Source organism: Anolis sagrei, chromosome 1, assembly GCF_037176765.1.
Source record: "Anolis sagrei isolate rAnoSag1 chromosome 1, rAnoSag1.mat, whole genome shotgun sequence".
Classification (NCBI taxonomy): Eukaryota; Metazoa; Chordata; class Lepidosauria; order Squamata; family Dactyloidae; genus Anolis; species Anolis sagrei.
Genome location: NC_090021.1, coordinates 977,860 through 996,044, shown reverse-complemented (window position 1 = coordinate 996,044; position 18,185 = coordinate 977,860). Strand labels below are relative to the sequence as shown.

General features: G+C 50.0%; 1 protein-coding gene across 1 annotated transcript; it reads right to left on the bottom strand.

Moving 5' to 3' along the window:
- Positions 1 to 23: 23 nt before the first annotated feature.
- Positions 24 to 15,898, bottom strand: SNX17 (sorting nexin 17). Its single transcript, XM_060754817.2, has 15 exons — positions 15,635 to 15,898; positions 15,441 to 15,515; positions 11,812 to 11,929; positions 11,649 to 11,713; positions 11,453 to 11,563; positions 6,974 to 7,064; positions 6,708 to 6,795; positions 6,529 to 6,598; positions 6,314 to 6,406; positions 3,777 to 3,980; positions 3,514 to 3,651; positions 2,287 to 2,364; positions 684 to 758; positions 560 to 601; positions 24 to 460 (listed from the first exon to the last, which is right to left on the bottom strand). Exons 1-15 carry the CDS (start codon positions 15,725 to 15,727, stop codon positions 341 to 343), a joined length of 1,461 nt encoding a protein of 486 aa, XP_060610800.2. The 5' UTR covers positions 15,728 to 15,898; the 3' UTR covers positions 24 to 340.
- Between the last annotated feature and the right edge of the window lie 2,287 nt (positions 15,899 to 18,185).

Genomic DNA, 18,185 nt, shown 5'->3' with positions numbered 1-18,185 from the left:
GGGGTGAGACTAGGACACGTCCATTTCCAATCACGATCTATTTAATCATGGTCAGTCACAAACATTGTTATTGTTTATCTGTAAACAGCAGAGAGAGAGAGAGAGAGAGAGATAAAACGCGATTACAAGCCTAGCCGTTATGCTGGAGGAGTCTGTGGGGGGCGCCGGGCCCCGGGGTCCGCTCTACCCTAATTTGGCATGAACGCAGGGGGGCCCCGCCGGCTGCCTCTTTCTTGCGGGGAGGGGGGCGCGGCGGGGGGGCTGCTGAGGCACATGGAGATCACCAACCCGGAGCAGGTTGTACATTCCACAGAGGGAGGAGCGAGCGAGCGAGCGGCCCTCACAGGTCCTCGTCGCCGATGCCCTCGAAGGCGTAGTTGCCATGGAAGTCGTTGGCCCCAATGTCCGCGGAAGAGCTGGAATGGCTGATGGCCCGCAGGCTGACCGAGCCCAGCTTGCTCTGGGGAAGAACAGAGGGGTCAGGCCGGGCCTCTGCCCTGAGACCCCCCCCCCCTTTGCCTGAGGAGGGAGGGAGCAGAGGGTGGGGGGGCTCACTCACCGAGACCTTGGCCATGGCGTCCCAACCGGCGTCTGGAGAATCCTGGCAGAACACACGGACAGGAAGGTCAAGGGGAGAAGCCGCCCCATTGGCCGCTGTGGGATTTGGGGAGGGGGCCACTTACCAGGAGAGGGGGGGACTTGGCCGCTTGCTGACTGTTGGAGCGCTGCATGGACCCGTTGGCCCGCCTGCGGAAGACCTGGAAAAGGAAAGAAGGGGTGTCATAGAAGGCAAATACTGCTCCCCACTCCCCATGCAGCTGCCAGTGGGCCTCATAATATATATTTTTCATGTCGGGAGCGACTTGAGAAACTGCAAGTCGCTTCTAGTCTGTAGGGACGTTGCCCAGGGGACACCATCCTGTGGGAGGCTTCTCTCACGTCCCTGCATGAGAAGCTAGAGCTGACAGGAGCTCACCCCACTCCCTGGATTCAAATTGTTGATCCTTCAGTCAGCAGTCCTTCCGGCACAAAGATTTAACCCATTGTATCACCGGATACAATTTTGATTGCATCTGGATATAATAATAATAAAACTTTATTTATATACCGCTCCATCTCCCCGAAGGGACTCAGAGCGGTTCCCAGGTTACATCACAAAACATACAAAGTAAAACAACATAACCATAAGATTAACAAAACAATATAAGCATAAAAATAAAAGCATATTATTATATAAACACAATAATGTCACCTGGATGTTTTCATGTTTTCTCATTCTTGTGGGAGGCTTCTCTCATGTCCCCGCAGGAGCTGGAGCTGACAGAGGGAGCTCAACCCTCAAAACTGATGTTTTACCATCCTCTGGGAGGCTTCTCTCACAGCCCCGCATGAGAAGCTAGAGCTGACAGGAGCTCACCCCACTCCCTGGATTCAAATTACTGATCTTTCGGTCAGCAGTCCTTTCGGCACAAAGGTTTAACCCATTGTACCACCGGATACAATTTTATGATTGCATCTGGATATAATAATAATAAAACTTTATTTATATACCGCTCTATCTCCCCGAGGGGACTCAGAGCGATTCCCAGGTAACATCACAAAACATACAAAGTAAAACAACATAACCATAAGATTAACAAAACAATATAAGCATAAAAATAAAAGCATATTATAATATAAACACAATTATGTCACCCGGATGTTTTCATGTTTTTTTATTCTTGTGGGAGGCTTCTCTCATGTCCCTGCATGAGGAGCTGGAGCTGACAGAAAGAGCACAACCCTCAAAACTGATGTTTTACCATCCTCTGGGAGGCTTCTCTCACAGCCCTGCATGAGAAGCTAGAGCTGACAGGAGCTCACCCCACTCCCTGGATTCAAATTGCTGATCTTTCGGTCATATAAACATAATAATGACACCCAGATGTTTTCATGTTTTATCCTTCTTGTGGGAGGCTTCTCTCATGTCCCTGCATGAGCTGGAGCTGACAAAGGGAGCTCAACCCTCAAAACCGCTCTCACATTTGAACCGTTGACCTATCAGTCAGTGGTCCTGCTGGCACAAGGGTTTAACACATTGGGCCACCAGGGCTCCCATAATAACAATAACAATAATAATACCTTTATTTATATCTCACTTTTCTCCCTCACGGGACCCAAAATAGATAACATCTTGAAATAATGTAAACAACCATCCAAATACATCAACAATAAGTATAAAGCATCATAACATAAACAGCTTAAAACACCAGCAATAAACATTCCTATTCTTGTGATTCTGCTTACCTTCCGGATGTTGCCCCCAGACTTCTTCACCATCAGCTCATCCACCATGGACTGCAGGCAGATGCTCAGCATTATAGCCTGGAGCAGAAGGAGGGCGGAGGGGAGAGGCTCTGAGGCATCAGCAAGGACAGAGGCCCCAGCCCAATCTTTGTCTTTCCCCACAAGGCTTCCTTTCTGTTGCAGCCGAAATCAGCCTCAATTGTCTGCTGAATGGGAGTGCCAGGCTCTTCCAAAAGAGAATTGGACTGGGCCTCTCTCAACAAAAACACTTGGGACCAGAAGCATTGGGGGATTTTGGAACAGACACACAATGTGAGATCACTTGGAGAAGGGACCCAAGTCTAAACATGGAATTCACTTATGTTTCATGCACACCTTAGACCAGGCATAGGCCAACTTGGGCCCTCCATGTGTTTTGGACTTCAGCTCCCACAATTCCAGACAGCCTCAGGTCCTTTCCTTTCCCCCCTCAGCCGCTTAGGCGTTGCATCTATATATCTATTGGGACCTGAAGGTAAGCCTCTCTTAGGTCTATCACTCTATCATCTATTTATCGCAACCTGGAGGTAAGCTTCTCTTAGGTCTATCACTCTATCATCTATTTATCACAAGCTGGAGGTAAGCCTCTCTTAGGTCTATCACACTAGCATCTATTTATCGCAAGCTGGAGGTAAGCCTCTCTTACGTCTATCACTCTATCATCTATTTATTGCAAGCTGGAGGTAAGCCTCTCTTACGTCTATCACTCTATCATCTATTTATCGCAAGCTGGAGGTAAGCCTCTTTTACGTCTACCACACTAGCATCTATTTATCGCAAGCTGGAGGTAAGCCTCTCTTACGTCTATCACTCTATCATCTATTTATCGCAAGCTGGAGGTAAGCCTCTCTTACGTCTATCACTCTATCATCTATTTATCGCAAGCTGGAGGTAAGCCTCTCTTACGTCTATCACTCTATCATCTATTTATCGCAAGCTGGAGGTAAGCCTCTCTTACATCTATCACTCTATCATCTATTTATCGCAAGCTGGAGGTAAGCCTCTTTTACGTCTATCACTCTATCATCTAGCTTAAGTGGCTGAGGGGGAAAAGGAAAGGGCCTGAGGCTGTTAGGAATTGTGGGAGTTGGCCCATGCTTGCCTTAGAAACATCCAAGAGCAAAGGAGTCACTGCCTCAGGTACCCAAATGGACAGCGCTGGACTTCCGGGTCTGTGGGGGGACCTACCTGGGGGCTGGTGATGGTGACCCACTGCAGGCGGTCCTTGCTCATCAGGTACTCAAAGGCCAGTTCCAGCTTGACCTCCGGCTTCCCTCCTGCGGGGGGGCCTTGTGGCGTCGAAGAGGTGCCGTTGTGCACAGGGACCTAGGGCAGAGGTGGAGGGGTCAAGCAGAAGCCCCTCCTCGCACGACTCTGCTCTGGATCCCAACCCCCAGGGACCAAGCCCCCCCCACCACCACCACCACTCCAGGACATCCCCTCTGACTCACTGAGGAGGTGACTCTCCAGCAGCGCATGCGCGTGACCTTGAAGCTGCCCTCCTTGATCTGGTCATTGGGCAGCTTGACCTGGAAGTTGAGCTCGCTGTTCCCGGCCCCGACAATCACGTGGCAGCCCTTCTCGGGGAAGTCGGTGATGCAGGGGTCGAACTTCAGGTAGCCGTAGTACTTGAGGGTCTGCGCCAGGCGGATGAACTGCGAGGGAGGAGGGAGGGAGGGGCTGATGTCATGAATACTTTTTAAACAAAGGTTCTTTTTCCTGCAATTCCAGCCTGAGAGGATACGCCAGAACTTTTACACAAAGAACAACATTGATATCCAAATTCTATGGAACTACAAACAACTTACAGTTACATTGGCAAACAAACAAGGGGAAATTACATTTATTTATTTGCTATATTTATATACAGTAGAGTCTGGCTTATCCAACATAAATGGGCCGGCAGAACGTTGGAGAAGCGGCAATGTTGGATAATCAGGAGGGATTAAGGAAAAGCCTATTGTGAATTTGTGAAGATTTTACAAATTGAGCACCGAAACATGTTTTACAACAAATAGAAAGAAAGCCATTCAATACATGGTAACGTTATGTACTAATGTCTGTATGTACAAATTTAGAACCAAAACATCGCAATTTTTGAGCAGCTGTGGATCTGGGCGGGAGGCAGACTGCGTTGGATAATACAGGGCGTTGGATGAGCGAAGGTTGGATAAGTGAGACTCTACTGTACTGTCTTTCACACCACTGGGGGGACTCAAGGTGGTTTACAACAGTGGTTCCCAACCTTTTTTTGACCAGGGACCACTTGACGAGAGACCACTTGACCAGGGATCACTGTCCAACATTAGTACCAAAAGGGTTCGAAGTTGTTTTTGGTCAACTTTAGATTCGGTTTGGTTATTTGGGGTGCTGATTCAGAAAACTGCATTGGATAGACCACATCAGCTCTAGTGTCCGATACAGAACACAGAAAATCATATTTAATAATTTCGAGTCATGGGCCTTATTTTAAGTATCATGGCCCACCAGTGGGCCACGGCCTTGAGGTTTACAAAAATACTATTGGAAAAAATTCAATGCCAACATACAGTACAAAGAAATTATAGCTAATTACGACATGTAACTATGAACTTAAAATCAATTCAAACCATTAAAACATTCATACAAGCATAATATCATCCTAGTATAGTAGTAGTAGTAATAGTAGTAGTAGTAATAATAATAATTAACTTTATTTGGGACCTAAAGGTAGTCCTCTCTTAGGTCTATCACTCTATCATCTATTTATTGCGACCTGAAGGAGAAGAGGCGGGTGGACGGTCCCACTGTCTGTCACACTTTTTGGATTGTAATAAGGTCTCTTATATAGCAATATTTCACTGATGTTGTCCCAAAGTTGTAAATGAATGATAAACTTCCTCCATCCTGAAACATCCTGGCTCCATCTCAGTTTCCTGGCAGATGTTGACTCTGCTTGATTGGCGTTGGTAACGCAAGCAGCTTTGTCTTGACATAAGGAATCTTGTAAACATTTCCTTATCTTAAAGAGCTATTGTCACTGATAATGTAAACAAGTTGTCGAAGGCTTTCATCACAGGGTTGTTGTAGGTTTTTTGGGCTATATGGCCATGTTCTAGAAGCATTCTCTCCTGACGTTTCGCCTGCATCTATGGCAAGCATCCTCAGAGGTTGTGAGGTCTAGAACATGGCCATATAGCCCGAAAAAACCTACAATGTAAACACGTTGTCGAAGGCTTTCATGGCTGGAATCACTGGGTTGTTGTAGGTTTTTGGGCTATATGGCCATGTTCTAGAAGCATTCTCTCCTGATGTTTTGCCTGCATCTATGGCAAGCATCTTCAGAGGTTGTGAGGTCTCTAGAACATGGCCATATAGCCTGAAAAAACCTACAATGTAAACACGTTGTCGAAGGCTTTCATGGCTGGAATCACTGGGTTGTTGTAGGTTTTTGGGCTATATGGCCATGTTCTAGAAGCATTCTCTCCTGATGTTTTGCCTGCATCTATGGCAAGCATCTTCAGAGGTTGTGAGGTCTCTAGAACATGGCCATATAGCCCGAAAAAACCTACAATGTAAACACGTTGTCGAAGGCTTTCATGGCTGGAATCACAGGGTTGTTGTAGGTTTTTTGGGTTATATAGGCATGTTCTAGAAGCATTCTCTCCTGATGTTTGCCTGCATCTATGGCAAGCATCTTCAGAGGTTGTGAGGTCTAGAACATGGCCATATAGCTCGAAAAACATACAAAAACAACCCAATGTAAACATGTTGTTTTTCACCAAAAGTTCATCAGGTTGGCAATGTCAACAGTTAACTATTTGTCACAGCTCATCAATGTCAACAGTTCTGCAACTTTTAATTACAATCCATGAATGTAGTTGTATTTTAGAGTGATCTCTCTAAAATTATGAGCTCTCATTCATTCATCTTTCAGACAATTCATTCACAGATAAAATCCACATTTATGAAATCTAGACATTGTTTTCATGGTCCTCAAGGTCCTCACCTCCTTCTTGGAGACCTTCTCCTGCAGGGACTTCAGCTGCCGGTGCTGCTCCTTGTTGGCCAGGATCCAGCCTCGCTCAATGTCTGCCACGGTCTGCGGAGGGTGGAGAGGACAGTGCTGCATTGGAGGTGGGAGGGGGTGCCACGGCCCCCTCCTCAAAAGCCCATTCTCCATTCAGCAAGGGCCCTCCCCCACTTGGGCCCCTCCCCACTCACTTGGGCATACAGCAGGTTGAGCCCCACACGCTGCTCCATCACGTCGTCATCGTAGGCCGAGTCCCAGTAGCTGGACAGAGAGACCCAGAGGAAAGGAAGGGAGGTGTTGGGTGAGTTGGGCCTCCCAAGGGGGTCCCATTCCTCCTCCCCCTCCCCCCCCCTTGCAGCCCCCTCCCCACCTCTTGCGCAGAAGGATCTTGAACTCAGGGCTGCGAAGGCTGCTGACCGACACAAAAGGCAGCTCGAACTCTTGCAGCTTCCGGATGACTGGAAGAGAAAGCGGCTCAGAGGTAGTCCTATGTTGGCTTCACACCCCCACACCCTTGTAGACCCCCGCCTCAAACCAAAAATCCGACCAACGCTCCTGGGTCATTGAGGTTTCCTTCCTGTGCGTCCCCAGAGGAGCCTGGCTAAAAGGGAGGGGTCCAGAGAAGGGGAGACTCACAGGAAAAAGCCCCGTCCTTGGCCTCTCGCACCAGAAAGAGGTGGAAGTAGCCAATCAGGTCCTCTGGCAAGTCCAGCTTTGCGGCCACAGCCTGCAAGGAAGGCAGAAGGGAGAGGGTCACTCCCACCGTCCCTCCCTCCTCTTCCTCTTCTCCGAGGGGAAGGAGCCCGTTTCCTAAACGAATGTGGCTCGAGGGGCTTTGCTTCTGACCTGCCTGGAAAGGCCACTTCACCCTCCTTCTACCCCAAATCATAGAATCATAGAATCCAAGAGTTGGAAGAGACCTCCTGGGCATCATCCAGTCCAACCCCATTCTGCCAAGAAGCAGGAATATTGCCTTCAAATCACCCCTGACAGATGGCCATCCAGCCTCTGCTTCAAAGCTTCCCAAGAAGGAGCCTCCACCACACTCCCTCCGGGGCAGAGAGTTCCACTGCTGAACGGCTCTCACAGTCAGGAAGTTCTTCCTCGTGTTCAGGTGGAATCTCCTCTCTTGTAGTTTGAAGCCATTGTTCCATTGCGTCCTAGTCTCCAAGGAAGCAGAAAACAAGCTTGCTCCCTCCTCCTCCCTGTGGCTTCCTCTCACATATTTATACATGGCTATCATCATATCCCCTCTCAGCCTTCTCTTCTTCAGGCTAAACATGCCCAGCTCCTTAAGCCGCTCCTCATAGGGCTTGTTCTCCAGACCCTTGATCATTTTAGTCTCCCTCCTCTGGACACATTCCAGCTTGTCAATATCTCTCTTGAATTGTGGTGCCCAGAATTGGACACAATATTCCAGGTGTGGTCTAACCAAAGCAGAATAGAGCATGGGGAGCATGACTTCCTTAGATCTAGACACTATGCTCCTCTTGATGCAGGCCAAAATCCCACTGGCTTTTTTTGCCGCCACATCACATTCCTGGCTCATGTTTAACTTCCTGTCCATGAGGACTCCAAGATCTTTTTCACACGAACTGCTCTCGAGCCAGGCATTGTCCCCCATTCTGTATCTTTGCATTTCATTTTTTCTGCCAAAGGTTCTCTTTAGTGCATTCTTTCTCAACCTGGGAGTCGGGACCCCTGGAGGGGTCATGAAGGGGTGTCAGAGGGGTCACCAAAGACCATCAGGAAACTCAGCCTTTTCTAATCACCTCTCAAAGTTTGCTCTAGGCACTGTCACGCCATTATACGCTAATCAAGGTGGTCAGTTGAAACATTCACACCTAGCTGCAGCAGACAAGAGTTCTTTGTCCCACCCTGGACATCATTCCACAGATATATAAAGCCATTTTCCTAGTTCCAACAGACCTCTCAACCTCTGAGGATGCTTGCCATAGATGAAGGCGAAATGTCAGGAAAGAATGCCTCTAGAACATGGCCATAGAACCCGAAAAAAAATCACCTCTAATCACCTCTCAACAAAAGTTTGCTTCAGGCACTGCCAGGCCATCAAATGCTAATCAAGGTGGTCAGTTGAAACCTTCACACCTAGCTCCAGCAGACAAGAGTCCTTTGTCCCACCCTGGTCATTCCACAGATATATAAACCCTTTTTCCTAGTTCCAACAGACCTCACAACCTCTGAGGATGCTTGCCATAGATGCAGGTGAAATGTCAGGAGAGAATGCCTCTAGACCACGGCCATATAGCCCGAAAAAAAACTACAACAACCTCAGCCTTTTCTGTTGGTCATGGGGGTTTTATGTGGGAAGTTTGGCCCAATTCTGTCACTGATGGGGTTCAGAATGCTCTTTGATTGTAGGTGAACTATACATCCCAGTAACTATAACTCGCAAGTGTCAATGTCTGTCTTCCCCAAAGTTCACCCGTGTCCACATTTGGGCACATTAAGTATCCATGCCAAGTCTGGTCCAGATCCATCATTGTTTGAGTCCACAGTGCTCTACCTGGATGTAGGTGAACTACAACTCCTAAACTCAAGGTCCCACCAAACCCATCTAGTATTTTCTGTTGGTCTTGGGAGAACTGTGTGCCAAGTTTGGTTCAATTCCATCGTTGGTGGAGTCCAGAATGCTCTTTGATTGTAGGTGAACTATAAATCCCAGCAACTACAACTCCCAAGTGACAAAATCAATCCTCCTCCAACCCCACCAGTATTCAAACTTGGGTATATTGAGTAATTGTGCCAAATTTGGTCCAGTGAATGAAAATACATCCGATTTTTTTCCCAAGCATACCAGAGCATTGTCCTGTGTCTTCCTGTTTCCTATCATGGAAACACTGTACGCGTGTGTATGAATGTATGTATGGCCTATGTTTTCAGATTCTGTGATCTTGCTGTATATGCTGCTTTTAGGTTGATGTGTGTTCAAGGCATCGAATTGTGCCTTTGTTGTGAGTTGCCTTGAGTCCCCTTTATATATATATATATATATATATATATATATATATATATGTGTGTGTGTGTGTGTGTGTGTGTGTGCGTATATGTATATACACACACACATACACAGGTGTGCATATGTGTGTGTGTGTATGAGTGTGCATGTACATGTGTGCATGTACATGTGTGTGTGTGTGTGTGTATATATATATATATATATTCACGCACTCACACACAATTACTGGTTACGATATACTCATTTACTAATTATGATATATTCTACTCTGCTAAAGAGACCCAAATCTTCCTACCACGGACTCATACACACACACACACACACACACATGTATATGTATAACTGTGCATATATATATACTAGATGTCCCCTGCCACGCCTTGTTGTGGCCCACTCTGTATATATATGTGTGTATATATGTGGTTTTGTGCATGCGTTGTAATGTATTTTTATATTTTTTGGCTTTTTAAGTCTCTTTTGCTGTGTTTTTCGGTGTTTTTATGAGTGATGGTCACTCATTGGCCTGAGAGGTGTCTTGTGTCCAAATTTGGGGTCAATTCGTCCAGTAGTTTTTGAGTTATGTTAATCCCACGAACGATCACAGCATTTTTATTTATATATATATGTACTCATATATTTGTATGAGTGTATGTGTAAATGTATGTGTACATATGCATGTGTGTGTGTGTGTGTGTGTGTGTGTGTGTATATATATATATATATATATATATATATAAAAAATGTTGGATAATAAGGAGGGATTAAGGAAAAGCCTATTAAATGCCAAATTACTATGATTTTACAAGTTAAGCACCAAAACATTATGTTTTACACCAAATCGACAGAAAAAGCCGTTCAATACACGGTAACGTTATGTGGTAATTACTGTATTTACGAATTTATCACCAAAATATTGCAATGTATTGAAACAGCTGTGGATTCGGGTGAGAGGCAGACTGCGTTGGATAATACAGAACGTTGGATGAGCGAAGGTTGGATAAGCGAAATTCTACTGTGTATATATATCTATATAAATAAAAATGTCATGTTAGTTCGTGCTACCATCAGAACTCAAAAACCACTGGGGGAATTGACACCCAATTTGGACACAAGACACCTAACAGTCCAATGTATGTCCTCCACCCAAAAAAATTGATTTTGTCATTTGGGAATTGTCGTAGCTGGGATTTATAGTTCACCTACAATCACAGAGCATTCTGAACCCCACCAATGATGGAATTGGGCCAAACTTAGCACACAGGGCTCCCATGACCAACGGAAAAAACTGGAAAGGTTTGGTGGACATCGACCTTGAGTTTGGGAATTATAGTTCACCCAAATCCAGAGAGCACTGTGGACTCAATGATGGATCTGGACCAAACTTGGCACGAATATTTCATATGCCCAAATATGAACACAGATGGAGTTTAAGGGAAACAGACCTTGACATTTGGGAGTTGTAGTTGCTGGGATTTATAGTTCACCTACAATCAAAGAGCATTCTGAACTCCACCAATGATGGAATTGAACCAAACATGGCATACAGTTCTTCCATGACCAACAGAAAACACTGGAAGGGTTTGGTGGGCATTGACCTTGAGTTTGGGAGTTGTAGTTCACCTACATCCAGAGAGCACTGTGGACTCTTCACCAGGGCAAGAAAATGGAATCAGAACCCTCCTGGCAAAGAGCCATCCAGTCATAAATATAGATAGATAGATAGGATTCTCACAAACACAGATATAGTATCTTAGATTTGAAAGAGATCCTTAAAAAAGGACTATGATATGTTGCAGATTCCAGAGTAGGCAAACCAATACTTTCTCATTACTTTATTTTCCAGATCACCAGACTGGGCCACAGCAACGCCTGGCAGGGGACAGCTAGTATATATATACACACACGCATGCACGCACACAATAACACTGGTTGGAATATGCTGTGCTAGAGACTGAATCTTCCGGCGTTTTGTCTCCTTGGGAAGGGCTCTCTGGCCAAAGCTAAGCCCCCTGCCCCAGTTTGGGAGGGGAAGGAGGTCCATCACCTGGGGTCCCTCTCAAAACAATATTTACCCCAGAAACATGGGTGTGCCCTCTCCTCTTCCATCCCTTCCCACCCCCTCGGGAGAGGCTGACCTCCAGGACGTCCTCGGTCTGGTCCGAGGTGAGGACGTTGACCTTGACCTTCTGCCCGTTGGAGAGGACCACCTCCAGCTGGACCTCCTCCGTGGGGATCTGCTGCGTCTCCTACAAAGACAGGCGTGGAGGTAGCTTAGCATGACCTCCCCAGTTGGTTTCCCACCCCACACCTCCGTCGCCCCCCTTTCCTAACCTGCTGGGCTTTGCGCAGGAAGCTGTTGAAGATCTCGCTGGATCCAAGCAGGGGGTCCTGGCGCACTGCGGAGGGAAGGGACGGTCAGAGGCGCAAGGGGCATCCAGGTGGGCCCCCTCCTCCCTCTGCCATAAAGGGAGGCAATGCCCTTGCGTGCACTCACCGGCCTGCATGTACTTCTCCAGCTGCTCCCTGCGCTGCTCCACTTCGGCCGGGGTCAGCGCAAAGATCTTCTTCGGGGGGAAAGCGGGCACCACGTTGGCCCCGTACTCCTTGCGCAGCTGTGTGGACACGGAAGAGAAACATGGGAACAATGGAGCCTAGAACGGGGTGTGGTTGGCAGGCTGTTTGGACAACATGTTCTGGCACCATTTTCTTCTGAAGTTTCACCTGCATTATCATATGAAAGCTGACTGGCACAACCTGGGGATCACAACCAGATACAGTGAAGACATCTGCCCTTGCGCTGTGCTACTCCGCTGCTGAGTATGCATGCCCAGTGTGGAACACATCTCACCACGTTAAAACAGTGGATGTGGCTCTTAATGAGACATGCCGCATTATCACGGGGTGTCTGCGCCCCACACCACTGGAGAAATTACACTGCTTAGCCAGTCTTGCACCACCTGACATCCGCCGGGAAGTAGCAGCCAATAGTGAAAGGACCAAGGCAGTGACATCTCCAGCTCATCCCCTGTTTGGGTATCAGCCAGCACGTCAACGACTTAAATCAAGACATAGTTTTCTTAGATCTACAGAGACACTCGCTGGAACACCCCAGCAAGCGAGAGTCCAAAAGTGGCAGGCTCAAACCCAGAACGGCTGATGCCAAATGAGAGATTCCCCCCTGGGCACACAGAGGACTGGGTGACTTGGAAGGCGCTGAACAGACTGTGCTCTGGCACCACGAGATGCAGAGCCAACCTCAAGAAATGGGACCACAAAGTGGAATCCTCGGCATGCGAGTGCGGAGAAGAGCAAACCACTGACCACCTGCTGCAATGCAACCTGAGCCCTGCCACATGATGCACAATGGAGGACCTCCTTGCGGCAACACCAGAGGCACTCCAAGGGGACAGAGACTGCTCAAAGGACATTTAACCAAATACCAAACTCACAAATTTTGTATTTTGTCTGTTTGTTTGCTTTGTTCCTTTAGAAATGTAATATAACTTGACTGGTTGTGCTGACACGACAGATATAAATACCTGCACCTCACAGCCCTTCCTCTTCCCCCTCAGCCCCTTGTAGTTGCACATAAGAGAACACAGAATATTAAAGACATGTTGGTACACTTGGATATAGATCATTAGCCTCTCTCTGGACCATCCTTCAAAAAATCGGGTGCCCAAATTGGTGAACATCCTGCAGCTCCTCCATGATGACATGATGGCAACAGTCCTGGACAGCCATGGCTCCCAAAGTGACCCATTTAAGGTGGAATCAGGAGTCAAACAGGGATGCGTTATTGCCCCAACTCTATTCTCCATCTTCATCGCTATGAGACTTCACCTTGTTGATGGGAAGCTTCCCACCGGAGTGGAAATCATCTCTCGGACAGATGGCAAGCTATTCAACCTCAGCAGACTGAAAGCCAAAACCAAGGTCACAACAACAGCTGTTATAGAACTCCAGTATGCTGATGACAACGTCGTCTGTGCGCATTCAGAAGACCTACAAGCCACTCTAAACACCTTCGCAGAAGAATACAAGAAGCTCTGCCTGACACTGAACATCGAGAAAACCAAAGTGCTCTTCCAGCAGTCAACGTCAGGAGAAAGTGCTGCCATACAACCCTCAAAATCACACTCCATTTCTTCCAACCACTGATAACAGAATGACCCTAGAGTCAGAAGACACCACTTGATCCCTCCCGGCTGAGGCACAACAGGGCCTCCCCTTAAGCAGGAGAGGGGAGCATGATGGGGAAGGCGAAACGTCAGGAGAAAATGCTGCCAGAACACACTGATCATACAATCTTTACAATACTATGACCCTAGAGTCAGAAGACACCACTTGATCCCTCCCGGCTGACGCACATCAGGCCTCCCCTTAAGCAGCTGAGGGGGCATGATGGGGAAGGCGAAAGGTCAGGAGGAAATGCTGCCAGAACACATTGGCCATACAATCCTTACTGTATAATCACCTTAGAGTCAGAAGACACCCCCCGATCCCTCCCGGCAGAGGCACATCAGGCCTCCACTTAAGCGGCTGAGGGGGCATGATGGGGAAGGCGAAACGTCAGGAGGAAATGCTGCCAGAACACACTGGCCATACAATCCTTACAAGACAATGACCCTAGACTCAGAGGACACCACCTGATCCCTCCTGGCAGAGGCACATCAGGCCTCCCCTTAAGCGGCTGAGGGGGCATGATGGGGAAGGCGAAACGTCAGGAGGAAATGCTGCCAGAACACATTGATCATACAGTCCTTACTATACAATGACCTTAGAGTCAGAAGACACCACTTGATCCCTCCCGGCAGAGGCACATCAGGCCTCCACTTAAGTGGCTAAGGGGGCATGATGGGGAAGGCGAAAGGTTAGGAGAAAATGCTGCCAGAACACACTGGCCATACAATCCTTACTGTACAATGACCTTAGAGTCAGAAGACACCACTTGATCCCTCCCGGCTGAGGCACATCAGGCCTCCATTTAAGTGGCTGAGGGGGCATGATGGGAAAGGCGAAAGGTCAGGAGAAAATGCTGCCAGAACACATTGGCCATACAGTCCTTTCTGTATAATGACCTTAGAGTCAGAAGACACCATTTGATCCCTCCCGGCAGAGGCACATCAGGCCTCCACTTAAGCGGCTGAGGGGGCATGATGGGGAAGGCGAAACGTCAGGAGGAAATGCTGCCAGAACACATTGATCATACAGTCCTTACTATACAATGACCTTAGAGTCAGAAGACACCACTTGATCCCTCCTGGCAGAGGCACATCAGGCCTCCCCTTAAGCAGCTGAGGGGGCATGATGGGGAAGGCGAAAGGTCAGGAGAAAATGCTGCCAGAACACACTGGCCATACAATCCTTACTGTACAATGACCTTAGAGTCAGAAGACACCACTTGATCCCTCCCGGCTGAGGCACATCAGGCCTCCCCTTAAGCAGCTGAGGGGGCATGATGGGGAAGGCGAAAGGTCAGGAGGAAATGCTGCCAGAACACATTGGCCATACAATCCTTACTGTATAATCACCTTAGAGTCAGAAGACACCCCCCGATCCCTCCCGGCTGAGGCACAGCAGGCCTCCATTTAAGCGGCTGAGGGGGCATGATGGGGAAGGTGAAACGTCAGGAGAAAATGCTGCCAGAACACACTAGCCATACAATCCTTACAAGACAATGACCCTAAAGTCAACCATTGATAACAGAATGACCCTAGACTCAGAGGACACCACCTGATCCCTCCCAGCAGAGGCACATCAGGCCTCCACTTAAGCAGCTGAGGGGGCATGATGGGGAAGGCGAAACGTCAGGAGGAAATGCTGCCAGAACACACTGGCCATACAATCCTTACAAGACAATGACCCTAAAGTCAACCATTGATAACAGAATGACCCTAGAGTCAGAAGACACCACTTGATCCCTCCCGGCTGAAGCACAGCAGGCCTCCATTTAAGAGGCTGAGGGGGCATGATGGGGAAGGCGAAAGGTCAGGAGAAAGTGCTGCCAGAACACATTGGCCATACAATCCTTACTGTATAATGACCTTAGAGTCAGAAGACACCCCCTGATCCCTCCCGGCAGAGGCACATCAGGCTTCCCCACACCCAGCACTGACCTACCTGTTCATGGAGGCCCAGCAGCTGGCTGTAGCGCACCTGGCAGTGGAGGACCCCGTTGACGTGGATGTTGTAGGCCTGCAAGGGAGGAAGGGGTCACTTCCGGTGCCCGGCGCTTTGTTTTGATTCCCTCCCTGCCTCCCTTCCGCCCCCACCCGATCCCTCCCGACAGAGGGCCAGGGCCTACCACTACGCACCACGTAGGCCGAGCTGCCGCCGTCCCCGCCCCCTCCTCCGCCGCCTCCTCCTCCTCCTCCGCGGGTCTCGGTCTCCGGGATGGAGAAGTGCATCCTTCCTTCTTTCCTCTCAAGCCGCCTCCTCTTCTTCCCGCTACCTGCGTTCCTCTTCTCCGGAAGCTGCCTCCCGGGCCGCCGCCGCCATCTTGCGAATTGGAGGGCGGAGCCACTGAGAGGGAGGGAAATAAGAAGGAGGCGCCCCTCCCCCTGGAAATGGTCTCGCCCGCCTCCGCCGCCGGCCAATGGGCGCGGAGCAGACCAAAATACTTGCGAGGGGAGGCAGGGAGAAGGGAAGGAGGAAGTGGAGCGCCCCCTAGCGGCCAACAGGGGGATTACCATTGTTGTGAATGGTTGGACCACCCCACTTTGAATCCCCGCCCACCCCCGCGGAGGCGGGGTTTGTGGTTCAGTCCTTAAAGGGCCAGTACCTCTGAAGGCGCCTTTAGTCAAACACAGAAGGGAACATGACAGTCTACAGAAGGGGGCGTGGCCTGGATTGAGGGGGCGTGGCCAGGATTGAGGTGGTTCAGTCCTTAAAGGGCCAGTACCTCTAAAGGCACCTTTACTCCAACACAGAAGGGGACGTGAGAGTCTACGACAGGGGGCGTGGCCGGGATTGAGGGGGCGTGGCCAGGATTGAGGTGGTTCAGTCCTTAAAGGGCCAGTACCTCTAAAGGCACCCTTAGTCCAACACAGAAGGGGACATGAGAGTCTACAGAAGGGGGCGTGGCCAATATTCAGGAGGCGTGTCCAGGATTGAGAAGCGTCTGATTGGACACCGGGAGGGAGGGGGCGTGATCTGGAGGGTAGGGAATTTGATTGGAAGCCTGGAAGGGGCGTGTCCTCCCACTGCGGCCTGTGAAGTTGAGGCTGAAAGCCGAGAGGGAGGGGGCGTGGGAGGAGCATCCGATTGGAGGCCGGGAAGGAGGGGGCGGGGCCTGAAAAGTGGAGCATCTGATTGGAGGCCGGCAACGAGGGGGTGTGGCCGCCCATTCCGCCTAAAGGTGGAGAAGAGAAGAGGGGGCGTGGTTTGGAAGGTGGGCCATCCGATTGGAGGCTGGAATCGAGGGGGCGTGGCCTCCCACCCCGACCTGAAGGTGGCGCTAAAGGAGAGGAAAACATGAGAGGTGCGGGAGAGGGCGTGGTTTGGAAGGAGGGCCATCCGATTGGAGGCTGGGATCGAGGGGGCGTGTCCTCCCACTCCAGCCTGAAGTTTGGACTGATAAAAATGAATAGGGGGCGGGGCCTGAAAAGAGGAGCATCTGATTGGAGGCCGGCAGGGAGGGGGTGTGGCCTCCCACTCCGGCCTGATGGTAGAGAAGGGAGGATGAGAGGTGCGGGAGGGGGCGTGGTTTGGAAGCAGGGCCATCCGATTGGAGGCCGGGATAGAGGGGGCGTGGCCTACCCCTCCGACCTGAAGGTGGCGCTAAAGGAGAAGGGAACATGAGAGCTGCGGGAGAGGCGTGGTTTGGAAGGAGGGCCATCCGATTGGAGGATGGGATAGAGGGGGCGTGGCTTCCCCCTTCGGCTTGAAGGTGGCGCTAATGGAGAAGGGAACATATGAACCGCGGGAGGGGGCGTGGCCTGGAAGGAGGGCCATCCGATTGGAGGCCAGGATCGAGAGGGCGTGGCCTCCCACTCCGGCTTGAAGTTTGGACTGTTGGAAAAAGGAACATGAGAGCTGCGGGAGGGGGCGTGGCCTGGGAGGAGGGCCACCCGATTGGATGACGGGGAGTGAGGGGGCGTGGCTTGAAGGCGCCGCTGAGGGGGCGTGGCCTGAAGGGAGCTGCATCTGATTGGAGGCCGCAATCGAGGAGGCGTGGCCTCCCACCCCGACCTGAAGGGGGCGCTAATGGAGAAGGGAATTTGAGAACCTCTAAAGGGGGCGTGGCCTGAAGGGAGCTACATCCTATTGGATGCCGCGATCGAGGAGGCGTGGCCTCCCACCCCGACCTAAAGGGGGCGCTGGTGGAGAAGGGACCATGAGAGCTGCGAGTGGAGGCGTGGCCTGGGAGGAGGGCAATAGGATTGGATGGCGGGATTGAACGGGCGTGGCCTCCTAATCCGGCCTGTAGAAAACATGAGAGCTACGGAGTGGGCGTGGCCTGGAATGAGAGCCACCTTATTGGAGGCTGGGATTAAGGGGGCGTGTCCTGATGAAGAAGGCAATATGAGATTCGCGAGAGGGGGCGTGGTTTAGAAGAAGGAGCATCCGATTGGAGGCTGGAATCGAGGAGGCGGGGCTTCCCAATCCAGACTAGTGGAGAAGGGAATCTGACAGAGGCGGGAGGGAGCGTGGTTTGGAAGGAGGGCCATCCGATTGGAGGCTGGGATCGAAGGGGCGTGGCTTCCCAATCCAGCCTGAAGGTGGCGCTAGTGGAGAAGGGAATTTGAGAGCTGCGGGTGGGGGCGTGGCTTGGAAGTAGGGCCATCCCATTGGAGGCTGGGATCAAGGGGGCGTGGCTTCCCAATCCAGCGCTGATGGAGAAGGGAATCTGACAGCGGCGAGAGG